Source organism: Pteropus alecto, unplaced genomic scaffold (assembly GCF_000325575.1).
Source record: "Pteropus alecto unplaced genomic scaffold, ASM32557v1 scaffold120, whole genome shotgun sequence".
Lineage (NCBI taxonomy): Eukaryota > Metazoa > Chordata > Mammalia > Chiroptera > Pteropodidae > Pteropus > Pteropus alecto.
In genome coordinates, this window is record NW_006430061.1 from 2384001 (window position 1) to 2406117 (window position 22117).

At 43.6% G+C, this 22117-nt stretch overlaps 1 protein-coding gene and 1 pseudogene across 1 annotated transcript in view; one reads left to right on the top strand and one right to left on the bottom strand.

The window, feature by feature from the left end:
- Positions 1-9586, bottom strand: part of INSC (INSC, spindle orientation adaptor protein) — a 118568-nt gene extending 108982 nt beyond the window's left edge. The window contains exon 1 of the mRNA XM_006904744.1: positions 9491-9586. Within this exon, the coding sequence (XP_006904806.1) occupies positions 9491-9586 (96 nt within the window). The remainder of the gene's footprint in view (positions 1-9490) is intronic.
- A 9893-nt stretch (positions 9587-19479) lies between these two features.
- On the top strand, positions 19480-20193 carry LOC102888940 (annotated as a pseudogene).
- The last annotated feature ends 1924 nt before the right edge of the window (positions 20194-22117 follow it).

Here is a 22117-nt window from a genome sequence, read left to right on the forward strand (position 1 = left end):
AGGAAGAAAAGGGGTACTAGATTTAGTGGGGTGATCACTTTGCAAGTCACGTAGATCTCTGATCACTATGCTATACAACTGAAACTGGTACATTATCGTATGCCAACTATAATTGAAAAAAAAACTCATGAATTGTACAATGTAAATACAAGCAACTAATTGTCTATTATATTTCAATAAAGACAAAAAGAAGCCATTTAATGAGAAACAAAATACCTGACAAGAACTACATATTAATAGGACAGTGCCGAGAAAGAATGCGGAAATTCCGATTTGGACATGCTGTGTTTGAGAGGCCTTTGAAACGCCAATCTAGGAATCCCTTCGACTCCATCATCTCCTTGACTTTCCCCATTCAGTCATCCTATTCTACCTCTTTTCCATTCTGTCTTAATTCAAGCCCTTTCAATTATCTCCTAGAAAATTAAAACAATCTCCATGTTCTATCTCCTCCCAATCCATCCATTCCACACTGCAGATCTTTCTAAATATCACCTCTTCAAAAGTCCCTCCCTGACCACCCAATCTAAAGTACTCTCACCCTATTACTCTTCATCTCAGTTACTTGGTGTTTCTACTTTCTAAAAACATATAATAATTTGTTACATTTACATTATAGAAATAAATATGGACATACACATATATGTCCAGCTCTGTTTCCTAAGATGGTATAGAAGCAATGACGGACCAAAAGCAAGGAGCAGCTGTAGGCCCAGATCTCAGTTTCTAAATATTATTTTCCACCAAAATAATCTAGGGCTCCTTGGAGAAATGGTTAATTCCATGGCTGGAGCAAGGAAAGAATGAAATGATCCTGGAATGTCCTGCTGCAGCATATAGTATGCAAGTGCTCAGAGAACATGGGGACAAGTCAAAAGAAACAGGAGCCAGTTAGCAGAACCTCCCACTATCAACTCTGGGACAATTTGAACATCTAAACAAAATATGCAAATTGATTATAACCCACTGAATGAATTAAGAATCTGTGAGTTTATAATGAAAGTAATAAGGGAAGAAGGGAAAAAGAAGGGAGGGAGGGAGGGTAAGAAAGAAAGGAAAGATCTTTCTTACGGTAGAATGCCAACTAACTAATGAAGAAATGATGGATTCGAAAGTATCAATGATGATAAAATTAGTGAGTGAAAGTTTGATCAGGAACAAGATATTTACATAAAGCATCTCTGCACAAATTATTAATTACAATGGGAAAAATAGTAATTTTACAGTGGAGAAACTGGTGAACATCACCTCAAGCGGGTGATGAAAGCTTCTATCACCAGCATTGGGGCAATTCCCACATCCTATCCTTGCCAATATAACCTCACTTCAATGGTATTCCTACCCAAAATGCATAGCTTGAAACTAATCATGCAAAACTATCAGATGAACCCAAATTGAGGGATACTCCACCTAATAACTCACCCATATTATTCAAAAACATAAAGGTCATGAAAGCTAAAGCAGAGGAATTGCTCTGGATGAAAGGAAACTGAAGAGATATGACAACTAAATGCAGTGTGGACTGGGTCCTGAATGGGGTGAGGATAGTTGGGAGAGCTATAAAGACATTATTGGGACAGAACTGTACTGTGGCAAGAATATCTGTAAGGAAATACATACTGAAGTATTTAGGAGTGAAGAGGTATCACTTCTCCAATTTACACTTAAATTGATCAGAAATATGAATATTTTATATGTTTTTATATATTTATAATAAAACAAATATAACAATAAATAAACAATAAAATATAAATTATATAGCCAATTAAATATACATAAATAAAAATAATGTGTTTTTATATTATTGGAGAAAAAGGCAATGAAAGCAATAAAATAAATGGAGTGTCCTATAAATGATTAAGGGATATGGATAGAAAAGGATTTCTTTTACCAGTCTTGCAAATTTTTGTTAATTTGATATATGAAAATCAAGAGTGACATAAAAATTGTTAGTTGAATGCATGAGTGATCCCATACCTAACCATGACCCTCTCCTGCTTAAAATACCTCAGTGGCTGCTCATAACTCTCATGATAAAAATCCAAACACTTCAGCAAAGCCTTTAAGGCCCAGCGATCCATCAAGAGCCTTTTGTAATATTTCCCATCTCATCCTTTTTCATCACTACTGACCACCCACATTACACACTCCAGTCACACTAGCTGCTTAAAGTCCCCCAAGTATACCACATTAGGTGACGCTTTTGTGCCTAAGTGTGCGCTGCTCTCTCAGTCTAGAATGCCCTTTCCTTATCCTCCTGGAAACTTCCTGTTATCTTTCAAGATCCAGACAAAGAATTTTCACCTCTGAGAAGGCCTCTCTGATTCCCCCAATTGGGGATAACACTTCCTCTTCTGATATACCAATACATCCAGTACCTGTCGTGATCCTATCTCACAGACCCACCTGTCACTTTTATATTGTCCAAACAACTTTCTGTATCTTCCAAGAGAGCCCCTGCCTTGTCTTTTTCATTATCTTCAAAAAATACAGAAGAATGAGGAAAATTAGTTCTTCCTTTATTTAACATACAAGGAAAGCAAGGACCAGAGAGGGTAAGATAACATTGTACTCAGAGCCTGAGCTAGAACTGGAATCCAGATCTCTTGACAATCAGCCCAGTGCTCTTTCCCAGAATATGGATGGAAAAACAAGGAAGGATATGCCATTTGTGGTTTGCCTATTCTATGCCAGACACTACGCTTCAAATAAACATGCTAGTTCTAGCATCACCACTGCATTATAAGGAACCCCATTCTGCAGACAGGGAAACAGGCTCCAAGTCAGACCCAGACAGATCTACAAAGCCCATGTTCTTTTATCTGCACATTGCCATACGTAGGCTACCTCTGACCCTCCATCAGAGGACCTGAGAGGGCCTGAGTCAATTATCCTGTCCCTCAACAGTATTGGTCTTTTAAACCGGCACCACACGCAGGCCCAGAATGCAGCCCACACCCTTTGACCACAGGCTTCATTTCATATGGCTTCCAAACCCAGTATATTTGGGTTGTAAGACAAAACCTCCATTTCTTTAGCAGAAACTGAACACTACACACAATTACCAAGCCAAATTGCTGACACTTACAGACGCTGCATCATGCCAAATGGGGTCTGGTCTGCCCAGAGATGTCCTCAGAAGATCCAGGACTCCCCCAGGGCTTGGCACTGAGGGGACCCTGGAGCTGGGGGAGGGGAGATCAGGCTGGTTTGATCACAGAGTCTGGATGAAGGCTCCATTCCCAGGATAGAGATTGTTCCAGAGGATACGTGAAGTCGCAGAAGCCCAGTGCTACTGAGGGGGAAGCAGGGGATCCCTGCCCAGGCCAGGAGGCCTTCCTCACCCCTCCTTCCCACTGAGCAGCAAGCTCCGCTCAGGCTGGAAATGCCAACGTTACTGATGATGTTCAGGTCCTCGGGCCAGAGAAGACAGGTTCTTAGCCCTTCCCCAGTGGACCCACAGGGGTGGATTCTCCTGCTTCCAAGCCTTTGAACTGGGGGAGTGATCAGTAGACATTCACTACAGACTCTGGCATCAGACCCGGGATGGAATCATCACTGGCTCTGACCTCAAGCAAGTCATTTAATCTCACATGCTTCAGTTTCCCTATCTTTAAAAGTAGTACCTGTCTCACAGGACTGTTCTGGAGGTTTCAGGAAACGAAAGGTGCAAAAAACCTAACAAAAAGGTTAGCACTTTAATACATGGTAAATAAATGTGAATAAATCTTCTCTCACAGAAGTTCTGATCATCTCACCCAATATGCTCTTGCTGGAATTTAAACCTGTTTTTACTTGGTTGAGCCTAAGTCCAGGGAACAATCAGAATCCTCAGCAGAGATGAAATCAAGTCTTAGTCTTACCTTTTTGAGATGACATTTACTTGGAAAGGAGCAAACCCTCACCTGCACCAACCCACAGCTCATCACCCAATGCCAGGCATTTCCTAGGACCTCAGGCCAATAAGTCCTCCTTTTCACTTTATAATCAAATACTTCTGGAAGGATTAGTCTTAAACATGGGCAACAGCCACCAGCGTGGGTGGCCTACTGCATACCAAGAAGCAGAATCCCAACACAATGCCTAAAAACCCACCATCAGAGTCCTTCTAAGCACTCCTTAGTGCTAAACTTTGCCCCACTCTGCTCCCCTTTCCAAACATTAATAGCCTTGGGCAAGGTAAGATCTTCTTGGAATGAATTAGAAGTTTCACCGACTTTGCAATATGGCCAGAGCCCTGCCCTATATTCAGATGCTCCTGGTGACCCACATCTCTTGCAGGTAAGAGGTGACAAATGACTCACTTGGCAGACTTGAGAACCCCTTATTGGGAAGGAGAAAGGAGTGTACACTATCCTATGGCTTTGCAGATCCAGAATAGAGGGCAGAAAAGCCCCCTCCTGTGTGTCTCCACATTCCAAATCCTACTATCTTTGTCCTAAGCTTTGGCTCCAGAAGGACCATCTCTGATCAGAGACTATGTAGTCCAGACTGAGGGAAGCAGAGTTGATGTCCAAGAGACACAGACCTCCTAGCAGAGCCCTGGACCTAGGCAGGGTTACCATGAGGAGGAGGTGGCCAAGGGGTCAGGGCCAGGCTTAGGGCAAGGATCAAACTCCTTCAGGCGCCCAGACACTTGTACTTTTGAGACAGAGAAGAGCTGGCAGCTGAAGCACTCAGAGCAGGGGGCGTTTATCAATGGCCCAATTCATTCTCAACAATCCCCATTGTCTGAACCAACACAGAGATAGGCATTATCCCCCAGAGTCACTAGGAAGAAAAGCCCCAGGAAATGGTCATGAATCAGAGTCTCAAGATACAGATGCCAAAATCGAGACATATGGTTTGAAAACTAGATAAAATATTTGAAGTTGGAGATGTCCCAAAAAATCCATGCAATATGGTTCCCATCCTGAGAGACCAATAGAATGCAGTTCTTGGTTGTTCATTCACTTATTTTGATATTTCTACAAAAGATGTGGGAGTTTACAGTTAAAGATGTGCTACTATGAAGTTCTTAAAGCAGAAATTAAAAGTCAAAGCCAGAGTTCCAATTAACACAGTTACTAGAATGAAGCAATATGATGGACAGAGGGTTCTGAGCAGCCAGAGTAAGAAGAGGAACTCTGGCTGCTCAGTTACAAGGGGAAAGATTATGTCAAGAGCTCGGGAGTCACACAGACCTGTAGAAACCCCTTGAACATTCTAAGCCACAATTTCCTTATCAGAAAAATAGAAAAAAGAAAAAAGCGGGGGAGGAAGGAGACTATTAACCTAACAAAGTTCTTGTAAAAAGTAAATGAAATAAATCATATAGTAAAGATTCAATAAACGGTGGTTGTTGTTATTATTATCATTATTCTGTTGTCTGATTTCTCTTCTTACACTGGCACTATGTTAACTTGGTGGGGTTGCCCTTGATGCTCTGCTTGCTTACTGTTGCTCTGAAATTCTGATTGGCAGGTATAGGTATTTGATTAATTTAAAAATGGGGAAACAGCCTGAAACTGAGTCATCAAGACTCCTCTAGTTTTCCAGAGCCTTTATTAAATGCTAAGGTGGCTGGGGGTCCCCACAAAAGAGAAGGCTTTGGAAGGCACACAGACTTCCTTCCCCTGCCACCTTCACTCTGCAAGAAGGCTGCCAAGATGACCACAGCCTGTCCTTATTCTACCATTTCCAAGGGGCGGGCCGGGAACCAGGCCAGGGGAAGGTAGATCCCAGCATTCTCTCAGGAAACTGCAGAAGCCCATCTGCTCCCCTGCATTACAGAAATTGGTAGGGTGAGAGCTCAGGCACTCCTCCGACCAAACCATAAACGCTAAGGAAGAAAAAGTCAATGTCATCTTTCTAACTTCCCAACTGAAGGAGTACGTTTAGTCTGGGCACCTACTGAAGCCTGTCCAGAGGAGAATGATCAGGATGGGAGAGATTTAGAAGCAATAATAATAATAATAACGACAACAACCAACTTATATTTTAGGACCCCTACTCTTCCAAGCACTGTTTAGTGTGTCCCCAGGAGTCCCTGGGGAAGGAGGTCAGGGAGAACAAGATTCTGTCAAGAAAAGAGATAACCACTGAGAGAGGGGAGAAGAGCAAAGCAAAGGCTGGCTCTTCAGCCTCACCTACAGATGGGAGAATCAAGATAGGATTCATTACAACCTAAGAAGAGAAGGAATCAGCCTACTACAACTCCCTTTTCCTCCCAGTCACAAGACTGCAGGGGCCCCAGCCCACGGAAGGCCACTGCTTTTCTGCTGCAAGGGGGAATTCAGAGTATAAACTAGAGCCTGGAGCAAATTACAGGTGTGAGCTCTGCCTCAGCCTTGTAGGACAGACCTTTTCACTTGACAGAGGGCAAAAGCTGCTTCTAAGGCCCAGATCCTGAGGCCCCAGGCTCCATGGGCAGCCTCGGTTCCAGATCAAATGTGACACCCCAAAGCACTGTATCGCCATCTGCCCTGACCCCCAGCCAAAGCCCCTGACTTCAGACATTCCTTATTGAAGCCAGATTTTTTAGACTCGTTGTCCAAGGTGCCATATGTGGGCTAAAGAGGACCTAAAATGGGGGTTTGGAGGCTGAAAGTGGGTCAAGCCAGGAGCGCATGTTTACGTATATGCATATTTTACACATGCAGGTGACTGTTGCATGCATACCATCGTCCACAGATATAAATGTTGAAAGTACATGGGTGTTTGCATGGTTGTGCTGGGATGCATTCAAGACTGGCATGTGTAGGTAAGAATGTGTATATACACGAGCAGCTGTGAGTATGTGGGTGTGGGTGCCCTATATTTGGGGGTGGGCATGACTGTGTGGTCTGTTTATCCCCTCTTATTGTCCTCCTGCCTTTTCTGGTGTGACAATTGGCTCCCTCCAAGCTGTCTTCCCGCCCTAGCCAGCCAGCTGGGGTTACGCAGAGCCCCATTCACTCCAGTGTTGGGTGAAGGCTCTGAGCTCCTGCCCTTTTTACAGTCCTGAGAAACTAGAGCCTCATGACCTGTTACAGAGAAGACACCCCAGCTGGGGACAAGTCAGGTCACCCTAGAAAGTCCAAGTTCAGATAATAGTCTTTATCTCCCGGCTTCTGCCATCATCAGCTGACTCACAAACATCTATCCATCTACACATGCACTTGCTCAGCCCACATGGAGCCTTCCTACCCAACACATGAATTCACTTCCAGAGGAGCAGACAAGGTCCACACAAGACTTTCGGGGCCACAAAGACACACATGCCACCTATGGGCACACTCTAGGCCTACCTACACCTTAGTCTCCACATACACTGATACTCTCCCACACACACTCACATCTTGAAACATGTGCTAGAAAGTTCCATAAACTAATACATCAGTTCAGACACACTTCCACCCACGGACATTCACACTGGCACACTTAATTTAACACCTACTATCCAAATAGTTACACACACGCTCTATTCCCAACTAGGCTGATGGGTGCAGCACCGGCCCCTGAATCCAGCCAGCAGAGTTGTGTCTACTTACTCTGAGGAAGCGGGCGGGCTAGAGGGGTAGCGTGCAGCGGCCAGAGGTGGCAGGGCGCAGCTGGGGATCCAGAGGCCGCGCGCGCAAGCGGCACGCTCGGCCGGCCCAGTCCGAGGGGCCGTCCGCTGGCCCGCGCTCCCGCCCCGCTCTGCCCCCCGCCCGCCCGCTCCCAGGCCTCTGCAGGACCTTCAATAACAGCAAGCTCCCTGCCAAGCCTCTGTCCCGCGTCAGCCTTTGCTGCCTGGAGTCTCAGTCCGGCCGCAAGGCTATTTTGGTACCCCCGGCAGTGGAAACGTAGCGCTCTGTGGGGAGCGCTGGAATGGGGACGCGGTCAAATCTAATTAGAGACCTGGCTCACCCCGGGGTAGGCGGGAGTCACCGCGGGTAAGCACCAGGGAGCCTCTGAGCCATCATAGCAGGGGTGCCCACATGCGCCCCGCATGCCAACATCTGGGGAGCAGAAGGGAATGCGCCGTGGTGGTGATCGTTTCCCTTGGAGCTGAAACAAAACAAGGAGGGGTTTGGGTGCGGTTCACATGCTCTGCGGAGGAAGACGCCAAACTTTGAGCAGCCCCCAAACGCCTGGAATGCAACTTGGTTTATTCGCCACAGGTGCTTCCCTTTGGAACCTAAATGGCCACATAAGATCGCCAATCTTCATATCACTGCCCTGTCAAAAATGACAGAGGGTGGTAGCTGAGACTCCTAACTTGGGGCACATCAAACTTCTCCTCTGGACTACTTTATGTCAAATGGTTAAGTCTAGAGAGGAAAGCTGATTCCTACCCAAAAACTCAGGAATGTTGCATTCTTGAACTGAAAAGAAGCTTTAAGGTCATTCCATCCAACTCCTTCCTCCTTGCCATGAATGGGGAGAGGGGACACTTGAGGGCCTCTACCCACTCTTGAGGATCACGTAGGAGAGGCAGCCTCTAGCCTCCTCTGAGTCCTGTTCCCAAGTTTGAACCCTCTCATTGGCAGAAAGTTCTCCTTAGCATCTAACTTAAATCCCCTCTGTGCAAATTATGTCAATATGCTCGGGGTATGTGTTCAGGGGGAGGGCCAGCTCCATCTCTGTGACACAATGACCACTCCAAGGCCCTTCTCTTCCTTGAGCTATTATCTTTGTTCCCTTTTTCAGGCCCTGACTAAAACTGACTATTGCTCCCTGGCCCTGGACACACTGCAGCTCCTGACATTAACTCAACTGCCTCAACTCACTGGGAACCCCTGGCTCTGTGGGTGCCCAAATCATTTCTCTCAGACAAACCAGGTACTACTCCAGCCTCCATCCATCTGGGGACAGCCTGATTCTACTCCCCAGTCCCTTGAGAGGAGCTTCATTTCCTATCTCAACAAAGATTGTCTCGGTGCCCAGGCATAGAGCTTGGGCCTCAGATACCCATATGGCTGGGCTTTAACACTGGAGCCATGGCCTTCCTCAAATGTGCAAAGTTTGCAGAATCTTTTCTCTGAGTCTGTTTTCTGGTAGGTCAGGTAATATAATAATAATAGTATGGACTTTGTCCGCAAAGAAACCTGACTTTACGTCCTGCTTCTACCACTTTCTAACTGTGTGTCCTTGGACAAGTCACTTAACCTCCCTGAGGCTCAGTTTTCCCATATTTACACTGGTGATCGTAATGGTCTCTGTCTAGCTCATGGGCTGTTGAAAGTATGAGTTTAGGAATGTAAAAGTACCTAGAAAGCTAAGATATTTTCTAGTATGCTAGAAATGGAATGAGGCTTAGATCATAAACAGGATAAATATTAGCGAAAAGTCTTAGAGATTTATTATTTCCAGGACCAAATTCTGTGCCAGGCTTTCAGGACAAGAGAAAAACAGACTTAGTTTGCTAGGTATTCCCTTAGGACACTTGGTGTGAATGTCCCCCACCTGCATTCCCCAAAACAGAGGCGCGCGCGCGCGCACACGCGCGCACACACACACACACACGCACACTTTCCCAGATACCTACTGCACAGCGCAGCCTCCTTGGCTCCTGTTGGCCCCATAGGCCCCAGCTGCCTATACCCTCTCTGGCTGCCTCTCCATTCTCGGGAGGCCGCCTCATGGCTCCGGTCTTGGCTGCAGCAACTCCAAGTTTCCCTACTGAGGCCCATAGAGGCAACTTCTCTCTCCTTGTCCATCCTTCTGGGCCATGACCCCGGCAAGACCTACAACTCAAGGCAAAAGTGGCAGCAGCTTTCTCCAAGGCAGTCCAGAACTGAGGCCAGCTGAGAGAGCTTGGAGTTGGTGTATCATCCCCTCCAACCCCCTCCCCTCAGCCTGCCTGGATTCCCAGTGCTGTCCCGCTTAATTCTTAATGGAAATTCCATCCCTGGCGCCAGCCGTGGCTGGCTCAGGGAGTCCAGGCTTGGGCCAACAGCAAACTCCACCCAGAGACAGGAGGCCTGCCTGGCCATATAAATACAGAAGCACACATATACAAATATGTACAATCACATACAAGCAGAGAGACTTGCCTTGAGACATGCACACTCAGAGATTCTCGCCCAGACATATCCATACACCGAAAGATAATAAGCATTATAATCACTAATATTTATTGCACGAACCTAAGTACTTTACAGATATCAATCTCTCTAATTCTCACAACACTAGGTTCTGGTATTACACCCAATTTACACATAAGGAAACTGAAGCACAGAGGCTAAGTAACTCGCATAAGGCATTTAGTAATAACAGCCTAAGGTATGAGCACCAGGAACTATGCTAAGGGGCTACGTACATTGTTTCATTTCACCACCATAGTAACTATTTGTAGCAGTTATTGTTAATTCTGTCATACAGACAAGGAAAATGGAAGTAGAATGATGTAAATCGCTGCCTGAGAGCTCACAGCTTGTGAGATGAAGGGAGACTGCACACATGTATGCATGGGAACCCTCATAGATAAACAGAGAGGCACACAGGTAGAGAGATTCACGCACATGCACTCAGAGGCACAACCACAGATAGTTTCTTCTATCAAAGGAGAAGTTTCAGGAATGGTCCAGAGCTGCCCCGGAAAAAGGTCTCTTTGGCCTGACTCCATGTTCTTCTTCCCTCCCAACAGCTGATCCCACTTCCAACAACTTGACAAGTCACTGTAAGACAAATTCAAGCTCAATTAGAGGGAAGATTTCAGGTTTACAGTTCAGCCATCCAGGTCAATAGTCAACCCCCAGCCTCAGCTCCAAATCCAGTTTGCCTAGAAGACCCTGCATGGTCAATGGAAGAAGGCACAGATGCACTCTTCTGGAGGGATTATGTAGGAGGCTCATCAGAGGCTCTGGGCACTGTCTAGGGGCTGGCCAAGAAGGACTCTGGCCTCCAGGCCCAGATGAAGCTGGACAAGACCCAGAGAACAAGGCACGGCATGGGAGTCCAAGCCTCAGGTGGTACAGAGCATCGTACTCCCTCCATCGAGGGAACTGGATCCATGTTGCAGAATAATGGCAAGACTCTGGTAGAAGAGGGAGTTGGGGAGAAGATGGGGCAGGGCCATGACGGAGGACAAGTAGGAAAATCCAGAGCCCAGAAAGTTGAGAGAACAGGCTTGCAGAAGAAGACAGGAAAAGAATTTAGCAGTCCAGGAACTAGTCCTCTACTTGAAGTTTCCACTTGAAGCAAGACATCTCCCAGGAGAAGTTGTGCTGGCCCTGGACCTCCTCCCAGGCAGTGCCACTAGATCGTATCCAGGGTGATCTCTTTCGTCTCTCATGGTTTCCCACCCCCAGCTCCATCCCAGAATGCCCTGATTATTTCTGCTGACATAATGTGTGCTCTGAGGACAGTTCAGCATGGCAGCCCTTTGGGGCATTTGGACTGAAAAAGAGTTTCTCGAGAGAAGACTGCTTAACCCACACAAATGAACCTGGAATCATGTTGTCAGGCAATGGCTCTAAGAAGGGGGTGGGCATTCTGAGTCTGAGAATTTGCATCTCTAAAAAGTTCTTGGGAGATGGAATGCTACTGGTCTGGGGGTCACACTTGAAGAATCACAGCTTCATATCATAAGAAGAAGTCAGAGGTCATTCCAGCTCAAAACTAAATGTGCAACCTACCTTCAGACTGCAAATGGTTTCTTCTGAAAGGTCCCTAAAGAAAGAATTTACATTCCTGTCAGTAGTCTGTACTTTCTGCTCCCCAACCTCCATCTTCCCAACTTCTACACCAGCCTGCTGTCTGTTGGTGGGTCTCCTGTGAGCTCTGTGATGGCTTCCTCTGTCTCACCACATCTCAAGTAAGAGATGGTGTCCTCCACTCTGTCCTCCAACTGCTCAGAGAGGGTCATCAGGATGAAGGACCTGCACAAAAATAGCTGATGACCAGGCTGGCTCAGTCCTGGGGATGGTGATATCAGATCAGACATTCATGATAGCAGCTGAAAAGCCAGTCCACTCAGAGAGATGAGAGATAGGTCAGGATCCCAGCGCGCAGCTGTGACATCATATCCCCCAATCGCCTCCTGCATCCCTGAGACATGCACATCAAGATGCTGCTGCTTTGCCTCCAGGAGTGATGGTGGAACAGGACACTCGTGGAGAACAGGGAGAGGTGAACTTGGCCCTAGAGTACCAAACAGGCTGGTGTAGACACACCATTGATGCATTTGGGCAATGGCCCATCAATCTCTCCAGGCCTTCCTCTATAAGGCTCTCTCAAAAGGGAAAATCTTCCCTGACTCCCAGAGCCAGTGTGAGAACCTGGAATATAATTAGAATGAGGCAATGTAAGGACCAGAAATGTTCTCAGAGTTCTATTGGTGCAGGGGTTCTGAAATGTTATTATCACCAGAATCGCCTATGGGATAAAATGCAGATTCCCAGGCCTCCCTCAGAGGTTCTGATCTGTAGACAGGTGGTAAGCTGAAGCCTGGTGCACCTCTCTTCCCAATTTCACTTTGCTAGTTTGAAATCAGCCACCATGGGGGAGTAATCGTTTACACTCCCCAAACTGGGCAAACATTTCAAATCAGGGCATTTCGTTTTGTTTTACTTTTGCTTCGCTTTGGAAAGCCTGTCATGGACCATTTAGCGGCACACCACGGAGCATGTAGGCTTCTATATTCAAGCATCCCAAGCAATTATGGTGCAGACCCATTTTAAGAAAGAAACACTGACCCAGGGTTGAAGTTCTAACCCAAAACCCTCATTCTACAGATAGAGAAACTGAGGCCCAGTGAGAAGAAGAATGTTGGTCGTGGTCACCTTGGTAGGCTCTGTGTAGGCTCACAGATGCTCAGTTCAGGGCTGCGGGACCTGGGCAGCCCTGTCTGTTTTCTGGATCCTCTCCCGCGTCCTCTCCACCACACACCTGCTGTGGCTGACTGCTAAGTAAGGGAGGGCAGGACGGTCCTGCCCCTTGTGGGCCAATCAGATTACCTCTCTTCAGCATTTGGAATTCGAATAGGCTGGACTAGAGGTTACTAGTGGCCAGATCACCTGTCTAGAGTACCCTGGACAGCAGGTACACGAATTCCAGGTGCTGAGGGCCCCAGGGCTGTTCTGCCCTAGCCAGACCCTAACTGTTCAACTCTTCATTGAATTCAGAGAGATTCCCAAGCATCCTCCGCCAAAATTCCCTGTCTTACTTAAAGTAATAAGCTATTCTCCATTACTCATCACCTTCAGAAATATAGCCACAGAGCAAGTTAGTGGAACTAAAAACCCAAGATCCCTGTCCCTAGGTCCTGTCCTCAGACAGGATGTAAAAGAGTCAGTGTGCAGATATGCGCTTTCCCACAGTGGTGGTTTTCCAAGAGTGATCCTAGACCAGCAGCATCAGCAACCCCCGGGAACGTATAGGAAATGCAAATTCTCCAGCCTTCTCCCCAGAACTACTGAACCAAAAACTCTCCAGGCTAAGGTCCAGCAAGCTGTGTTTTAACTAGCCTTCCAGATGATTCTGATGCCTGCTAAACTTTGAGGACCACCACTCTAATGGGAAGAGCCATAGGCTCCCTAACAATCAAAGGCCATTCAGCTTATGAGGAAAAGCCATCTGGGTGTCAGGCCAGCATCAGCTGTGTGGCCAGTCACACTCTGTCCTGGCCAGCCTCCTTAACCCCATGCTCCTGGGGAATCATAGGAGTCTGAGCAGTGGCCGTACACCCTGAGCTAAGACAGAGGCCTTCTTTCCAAAGTCAAAGAGGCAACATCTTTCCAAAAACAGCATGCCAGGGAAATGCTTCTTTCACTGTCTGGGTGCTTAACTGAGGGGGCACTTGGTGGGCATTCCCTGGCCATTTGGATTCTCAGGAACTTGCTCTGGCTGGCCTAGGGAAAGCTTCAGGTGTCCTTCTGGAAGAAGGCCTGCCAAGGACCTGGCTCTAAAAGCCACTTTGACCTCTCTAGCGTGGGTCTGCCATTTCCTCCGCTTCTTGTGCTCCCACTTTCAAGATAAAGATGAGGTTTGAGGATAATTGAAGAAGTGAGGTTTGGGGGATAGGCACAAAATAATAATAAAAACAACCATTACTACATTAACAGGTATTGACTTTTCCTGTACACCAGCCCTGTCTGCACTAAGCCTATTCTGTTTTTACTTTGACTCCTCCTATTTGCCACAAGTCACCTGTCTTCCGGCTTAAGAAAAGGACCCTTTCATCAATCCTCACCACCTTATCTAAGCCAGAATCTCCTTCCTTTCAGTGGCAGGTGTACGCCCTCCTGTCCCAGGTGAAACTCTCCACCTGCGTTCTTGTACACCTCTGAAACTCATGGGGCTGGAGTCAGAGAGACCTGGGCTTGACCGTAATCTTCACTCACCGGCTGTGTGATCCTGGGAGAGCTACTTAACCTCTCTCAGCCCCCATCTCCGCACTTCTAAAGCTGGGATAGTGATAACTACATCATTCGATTGTGGTGAGACATAATTGAGGTAATCCATGGAAAGTAACCCTTTTCCACGTCTCTTCAGTGAAGACAGCACCAAGAGGAGGCCCAGCAGTTAGTGGGAAGAGCACAGCACGGGGCATAAGAATCTAAGGCTTATCTCTAACCTCTTTGACTCCTTCTCTGAGTCACAGAGTTTATAGCACCTGAGATCTAATCCAAGAGTCCTCCCAGCTGTATCTGACAAAGACTCATAAAGTAAGGAAAGGGGTCATCTTTCAGGCAGAATGCTTACTCTATAAAATTTTATATCCCAGCAGGAAAAGAAGTCCACTTAGGTGGGACTTCAAAGACAATTTAATGAAGGGCTATTTATGCTCAGGATTAAGAGAATAACAACTGGTTTGAGGCACCCAGGGACAGACAACTGTGGGAAGTTATTACCTACCACCTCCAAGTCTAGAGAGGCAAAGGGAAAAATGGCTTGCTGGTGTTCTGGTGTAAATTTATAAGAGGTGATCTCAAAACCATGGTACCAAAGTGGGGAAGAAATTCCCTAACTTCTCCCTGCTTTTCCCTCCCATCTCCAGCCAGAGAGCCCGGGTGAAGTGATCTAAGGCCCAACTCCTCTACACACAGAGCAGGGCAGAGAAGGATGGACACGCGCTGGGGGAAGGTGCCCAGTACAAATGGAAAATAACCAGAACCCAGAGAAAAGCCAAGACCTACAAACTCTCTAAATCCCCACGGCCTCCCTCACTTAAGTCTCTCTGTAGATGCACTGAACCCTCCAGAAAGCCGCTGACTTGCCGTAATGGTCTTGATAGCTCTAGATTTACAGCTCTTGGCTAAGAGCCTGCCAAAGACAGAGGCAAGAGCTTTAGCTATGCTATCAAGCACACACAAAAGCTGTCACAGAAGCTTCCAGAAACGTTTCACCAGGAGATGAAAACTCTGACAATTTGAATAATTGAAAAGTCTTAATACCAACGCCCAGATACATTATTGAGGATGGATGGATAATTACCAGAAAGGATTCTTCTAATAGAAACCATGCCCAGCCTAGGATTTTGTAAGAAAGGAAAAAATTGATCTACTTTAAATTCTCTGCAATTAATACCCACCTATGGTTTAAAAGGTCTGGCCTCAGACATACCCATTCTTCATAGAGAGAAATTCTCCAGAATCTATCCATGCCGAAGACACATTAGGAAAGCTGTGGGGAGCGGGGAGGACAGATTTCAATGCAGAAAACTAAGGCCCTTCTGAGAGTAAGACCATTCTCAAAGAATGTGCTACTTCAGAACATAGTGACCTCACTATTGCTAGAGGAAGTTTAGTACAGAAAACACTGACTGAAGGCCATCCTGTGCCTAGCACTATGCACATCGCTTGAGTTACAGCCATGTTCAGGATAATCTCTGACCTTGGGATGCTCACAGTCTAATACTAGAGAAAGAAATAAACTATTCCCATACTAGGAGATAATTATATCAGAGGTGTGTCAAAATATCTCACTGTAAGTGTAGATTTCTGCTTTATCTATTTTGAGGCCATATTGTCAGGTGAAAATATATTTAGAATTTTTACATCCTGTTGGCTAATTTTAAATTTTAGTGTTATAAGATAGTCCTCACTATCTCTCTGATCCTTTTGCCTTGAAGTTACCATTACCATTATTTTGGTTACTGTTTACCTGGTGAATTGTTCATCCTTTTACTTTTTATCTTTCTGTATTCTTATGTTTTAGATACCTCTTGTAAAGGGCTTATAGTTAGATTGTGCTTTTTTAATTCAGTCAATGTAAATGGAGGTAAAGGAGTTATGTGCTGTGCACATGGTTATCTGTGAGAAGCGCTTTCCAAGAAAACAAAGTAAACAATCCAACTATCTAAGGCAGGCATGTACCTAGTGTCTTTGAGCAGGAGCAAGTGGGGCGAGGTGAAGCAGTGTGAACAAGAGTGTGGGGCAGTAGGAGGAGATGAGGGCAAAGATAGATGGAAAATAGCTGGAGCAAGGCCCGTGGTGGTGGAAATGGTATAGGATCCTGTGCACAAATGGAAGAAATAGCTTTAGCTAGCAGCATGGAAGGTTCATCTATGGCAACCAGTGGGAGAAGAGTACCTAGGAGAAGATGCCAGTAATGCACAGTAGTTTTAGTAGAGTCTGTGGAGAGTCTCTTCTGGCTGATGTCATTTTATCAGTGAAATAAGAAGCAAAGTCAAGGGCTGAGAATAAGGATGGTGGAGGAGGTGTTGGAGTTTTGAGGAGAAGGGATGACTAATGATCTAGAAGTAAACAATTAGGTGAATGGACTAAGGCAGCAATAAAGGCCTAATTAAGGTCCAATGTCTTAATTCATGGATTTTAAATGAGGCAATTAATCAGGATGGTTGTGTGTTTTTCTCCAGGCATTAAAGTTCCTGGGTTCAGATGCCTAGTTGTTGAAACTTTCTGCACCACATTCTGTTGAATGGTTATCTGGCCTCTCCTTGAACAACTCCAGGGACAGGCAGCGTATAATTTTCTGAGAAGCCCATGCCATCATTAGGCAACTCTGTCAGAAAGCATTCTCCCACATTGAGCTGGCACTTCTCTTCCTATTTGTTTCCCCTATATTTCAGCCTCTGGGTGTGTTTCTGTTGTCTGTTGTTTATATTGATCTATCTCCTCTTCGTATCTGGTCATCTAGAAATTTGACAGCATATCTAGTTGGTGAAGCTGACGATAACAAGAACTCTTACACATAGTTGGCAAGAATGCAAAATGGTATATTGCCTTTATCTAGCAAAATTACATATACATTCACTCTTTGACTCTCCAATCCCACCTTTTAAAAGGATTAAAGAAATGGTATTACATTAAACTAAAATTATATTAAGATAATCCTAGATTGTATCCATATAAAATTTCCCTTAAAAAAATAAATATAAATATTTTGCAAAATTTTGCTCCAAAAATGGTTATTACAACATTTTACAATAATAAAAATCTGGAAACAATTTATATGTATATAAGGGATTGATTAAATAAACTCTGGCACATTTATTCAGTGGGATGTGAAATAGATATAAATTATGCAGCAGAAGAACATGAAGTGACAGAAAGATGTACACTGAAAAAAGGTAATTTTCAAAGTAGTCCTGTGTGATATATCTTTATAAATATGTGCATAAGATATAAAAGAAAAATCATACATCAAACTATTAATTGTAGATTTCTCTGGATGATGAAATAACTAAGAAACACACTGTCCCCCTTGTTTTGGAAAGGAAGACGTTCCCATATTTTATAAATTTTCTGTGTTGAGTAGTTTTATTTTATAATTAGGAAAAGAAGTTATTTAAATTTTTTGATTTTTGTGTTTTTTAATTTTTATATTTTTATTTTTTCAATTATAGTTGACATACCATATTATATTAGTTTCAGATATTTATAGAACTTATGAAGTGATGACCCAGATAAATCCAGTGTCCATCTGACACCATACATAGTACGGTGATTAGATATTTATAGAACTTATGAAGTGATGACGCAGATAAATCCAGTGTCCATCTGACACCATACATAGTTCTTACAATACTACTAACTATATTCCCCATGGTATACTCTACATCTCCATGACTATTTTTAATTTTTTAATTAAAAAAAAAAAAACCTACCAGCCCTCTGATATTGAGTTCAAGACTCAATAAAACTTCCCTAATTTTGTCTTCACCAACCACGCCCCTACCAACTCAACCCAAGATATTTCTAAGCCTTCTCTGAGCTCAGAAAGCATTTTGAAATAATAAATCTTGGTGAGGAAGACAGGATCAGGAAGAAGAGCAGTCCTATGTCAAAATGAGAGATCTCCATTCATGCCTTTAGTGCCTCCCCCACTCCCACTCTCCTTCATCTCTGCCCCAGCCTTTGTCCTTCAAGGTAAGTCAAGAAGGCAACGGAATAAGTCTTCTTCTCAGTCCCGGGACCACTCAGTCAAAGCCCCTCAAACGAGAGGAACATTCCAGCCTCCCTCCTTCCTAAAGACTTCCATCTGCCCCTGGAATCCTGAACGCCTTTAGTAAGACATTGGTTCACCTCTGTGAAAGAGGTGTCATTATGCAAATTTACAAGCCAGAAAACCAAGGCTCAGAGAGAGTGAAGACTGGTGAACTGGGAGATCTGCCCGGGTTCTACCCGGAGAAAAGGATCTTGGTAAAGCAAGCTAAAGAGCCTGCTTGGTGCTCCCTCTGGTGGAGAAGGGCCTGCTTTGCAACCAGCAGGAGGGACTTGGGGGAGAGACCCGGTATTTTAAGATGCTTCCAAGCCCCTACTTTTATTTTTGACATCTTCATCCCACATCATATTAAAATTCACCTGTATTTCACGTAAATGTAATTTATATACAACTACATAAGAGTCGAGTTGGAGTAGACCAATGGACATGTAGATATTTAAATAAACATCTTTTTAATCTTTCTTACCATTTTCATATTTTGAAGCAAGTAACATAAGTTGGAAGCTCAAACATTTTCATGGGCCATTGAAAAGTTTTTATGCCCTTAGCTCATTGTCTGCGAGTTGAGTGATAGTAATGAGAATTCATCTGTAAATCCAACAGGTCTGTGTTGTCATTGTGATAGGATTTTACAAAACTGATTTAATAAATTTTATAATTATTCAGGATTTCCATTCCTACTCGAGTGCATTTTGACAGGTGTTATATTTTCTGGGAGTCATCTATTTCATCTACGTTATAAAAATCATTGGCATAAAGATAGCTGTAGTATTCTTTTACTATCACTTCATCTCTGCTATATCTACAGGTATGTCCTCTTTTTTATTCTCGATATTATTTGTGTCTGCTTTTTTTTATTGCTCAGTCTCACTAGAGTTTGTCAACTTCATTAGCCTTTTCAAAGAACAAACTTCATTAGCCTTTTCAAAGAACAAACTTTGGCTTTGTCGATCCTCTTTGTTATATCTTCATCTTATAGTTAATTAATTTCTGTTTGCAACCTTTATTATCGCCTTTTCGCATTCTTTGGGTTTTCTCTACTTTTCTTTTCCTAATTTCTAAAATTAAACGCCTCGGTTTAGGTGTTCAATTTAAAATTGAGCTCATTAGGGCGATGACAAGAGGATGAACAAGTTCGACGCATTGAAAGATGAAGACAGCGGGGCCATGATCAGAAGGAAGAAAAAGGCACACAGAAAGATGGTGAGAAGGAAAAAATGGAACGAGACAAGAGTCAGAGCAGCAGCCAGAGGAAGGCTGTTGTCCCTGGACCAGCAAAGCATCCCCTACAGTACAACTACACTTTCTGGCACTCCAGGAGAACCCCCCGCCGGTCCCACCAGCTCACAGAGCTACAAGCAGACTATTAAACTGATGGGCGCTTTTGCCACTGTGGTATGTCCTGGGCACCTGACAGCCAAATGGTACCTCCTGGGACCTGATAGGCCACAGCAACTTCTATCTCTTCAAAGGAGGAATTAAAACCATGTGGGAGGATGATGCAAATAAAAATGGTGGCAAGCGGAATACTTGGCTAAAAAAGGGCTTGCACTCCCGTTGCTATGAGAATCTCATCCTGCCCATGTTGGAGCAGTTCATGGTTGTGGGGGATATCTTTGGGGCTGTGGTCTCCAACCACTTTCAGGAAAACATTCTTTCCATATGGAATAAGATTGCCAGCGACCAAGCCAGGATACGCTTCGGCGAGTGCTTAACCTACCTCCCAACACCATTTTGGAATACAAAACCCACAGTGACAGCATCAAAATGCCAGGCAGCCTGGGCTCCCAAAAACTCCTTTTCCAAAATCTCTGGAAGCTGCGGTTGAATGTGCCATGACTCTCTCCCTCTCTGGATGGCACCACCATTGAAACTGGCATCATCAGAGTCTCTTGTTCTGTTGGCGTGCTACCTGGAAGATCCTTCTGTCCTGGATCTTTGAACATTGAAGAACATTTTATGTTTTAAGGGGAATTGAAGAACATTTTATGTTTCAATAACAGGCTGACACACAGCGGCCACAACAACAGCTGAGATCACTTAATAAATGGAGCTAAACTAAAATAAATCAATCAATAAATAGATAGATAGATAAATAAATAAATAAAATTTAACTCATTAAATTTTACCCAATTTTCTTTTTTAACATTATTCTCTATGGCTATAAAGTTTTATAAACACCATTTTCACTACACTTCTGAATTCTGATGTGAGGTATTTTTATTATCATTTATTCCTAAATATTTTAAATTATCCATTATGTTTTCTTCTTTGAATTCCGACTTATTTGAAACCTTATATAATTTTAAGTATTAAAATTATTAGTATAATATTCTACCTTAATTGTATTCTGGTAAATAAATGTGCTGACCTAGGTGAAGTAAGCCCACTACAACTGGTCTCTCACATTGATTACAGTGAAAACGTCTAGACAAAATACAAAAAGGATCTACTGAGGACTCTTGAAAACAAACAATAGCATGTGTACTAAAGATGGAAAAAGAATGACAAAATTCCAGTAAGTTTCCTGGTTTGTTTGATTTTCTCTTTTATCTTCTAAATCTAACCTAAGTGTGGTTTTAGTAATGGAACTATGCAGTGGGCACAGAACAAAACCCTGAGAGAATCTCCCTCTTCCTGGCCAGAAGTACAAGAAGAGGAGCCCTTCAATCTAGAATCACCATTGTTTCTTCTTTTTTTTTCCTTCTGGCCCAGTTCCAATGCCAGCTGCACTGCCACGGTGATGGCAGCAGTGCAGGCAATTAAAACCTATATCTTTGACAAAAAGAACTATAAAAGGGGGTCTCTGAGTGCCAAAAGGGATGTGAGGAATTTCTTTTTTCTCTCTCTCTTGTCTCTTGATGCTTTGTCCAAAGGTAACGTAAATTCCACAAACACAAACCCATGAACAGCATAGTCTATGAGGTAATAGTGAATGCTCTTTTAATCAATGGAAAGATAGCTATTGTTAACGAAGAAATAAAATCTATTTAAAGATAAAAAACAGAAATTTTAAAATTGAAAAATACAATATCTGAAACAAAAATGTTCACTGAGTAGGATCAATAAAAGAATGTTGATGACAGAAAAGAATGATTAAATTTAAAGATAAGTCAATAAAATTATATAGCCTCAAGAACATAAAGAAACAAAACTTCAAAATTAGAATGAAATTACGAGACAATATTAAAAGGCCTAACATTAGTTACTGGAGACTTAATAAAAAAGGAAAATATGGGCACAGAAAAATTAATGACTAATAGGTTCTCAAAGTTGATGGAAAACATAGATTTACAGATTCAATAAGCTCAGAGAACCTCAACCAGAAAAAAAGAATCAAAGAAAATTATGCCTAAACACATAATAATTGAAAGGTATAAAATAAAACTTAAAGAAAAAATTTTGAAAACAGCCAGAGAAAAACATGCATTACGTATAAAGGAACAAAGGTTCAAAGAAATGCATATTTCAACCAGGAGGAGGGGAAAAAAACATGGAAACCAGAAGGAAGTGGAATAACATTTTTAAAATGCTAAAAGAAAAACTGTCAACCCATAATCTTATTTCCAATAAAAATGTCCTTCATAAATGAATCCAAAAGAAATTATTTCAGTAAAAATGGTAAGGGCTTCAAAAAATTCCATCCTCCATAAAAGCAATGAGAGAAATAACAAAAATTGTCAAAATTTACTTTTTCAAAACTTTAGCAATGAACCAAAGGCTTGCTGAAATCCAGGAAGCAATTATTCAACAGAAACAGCTG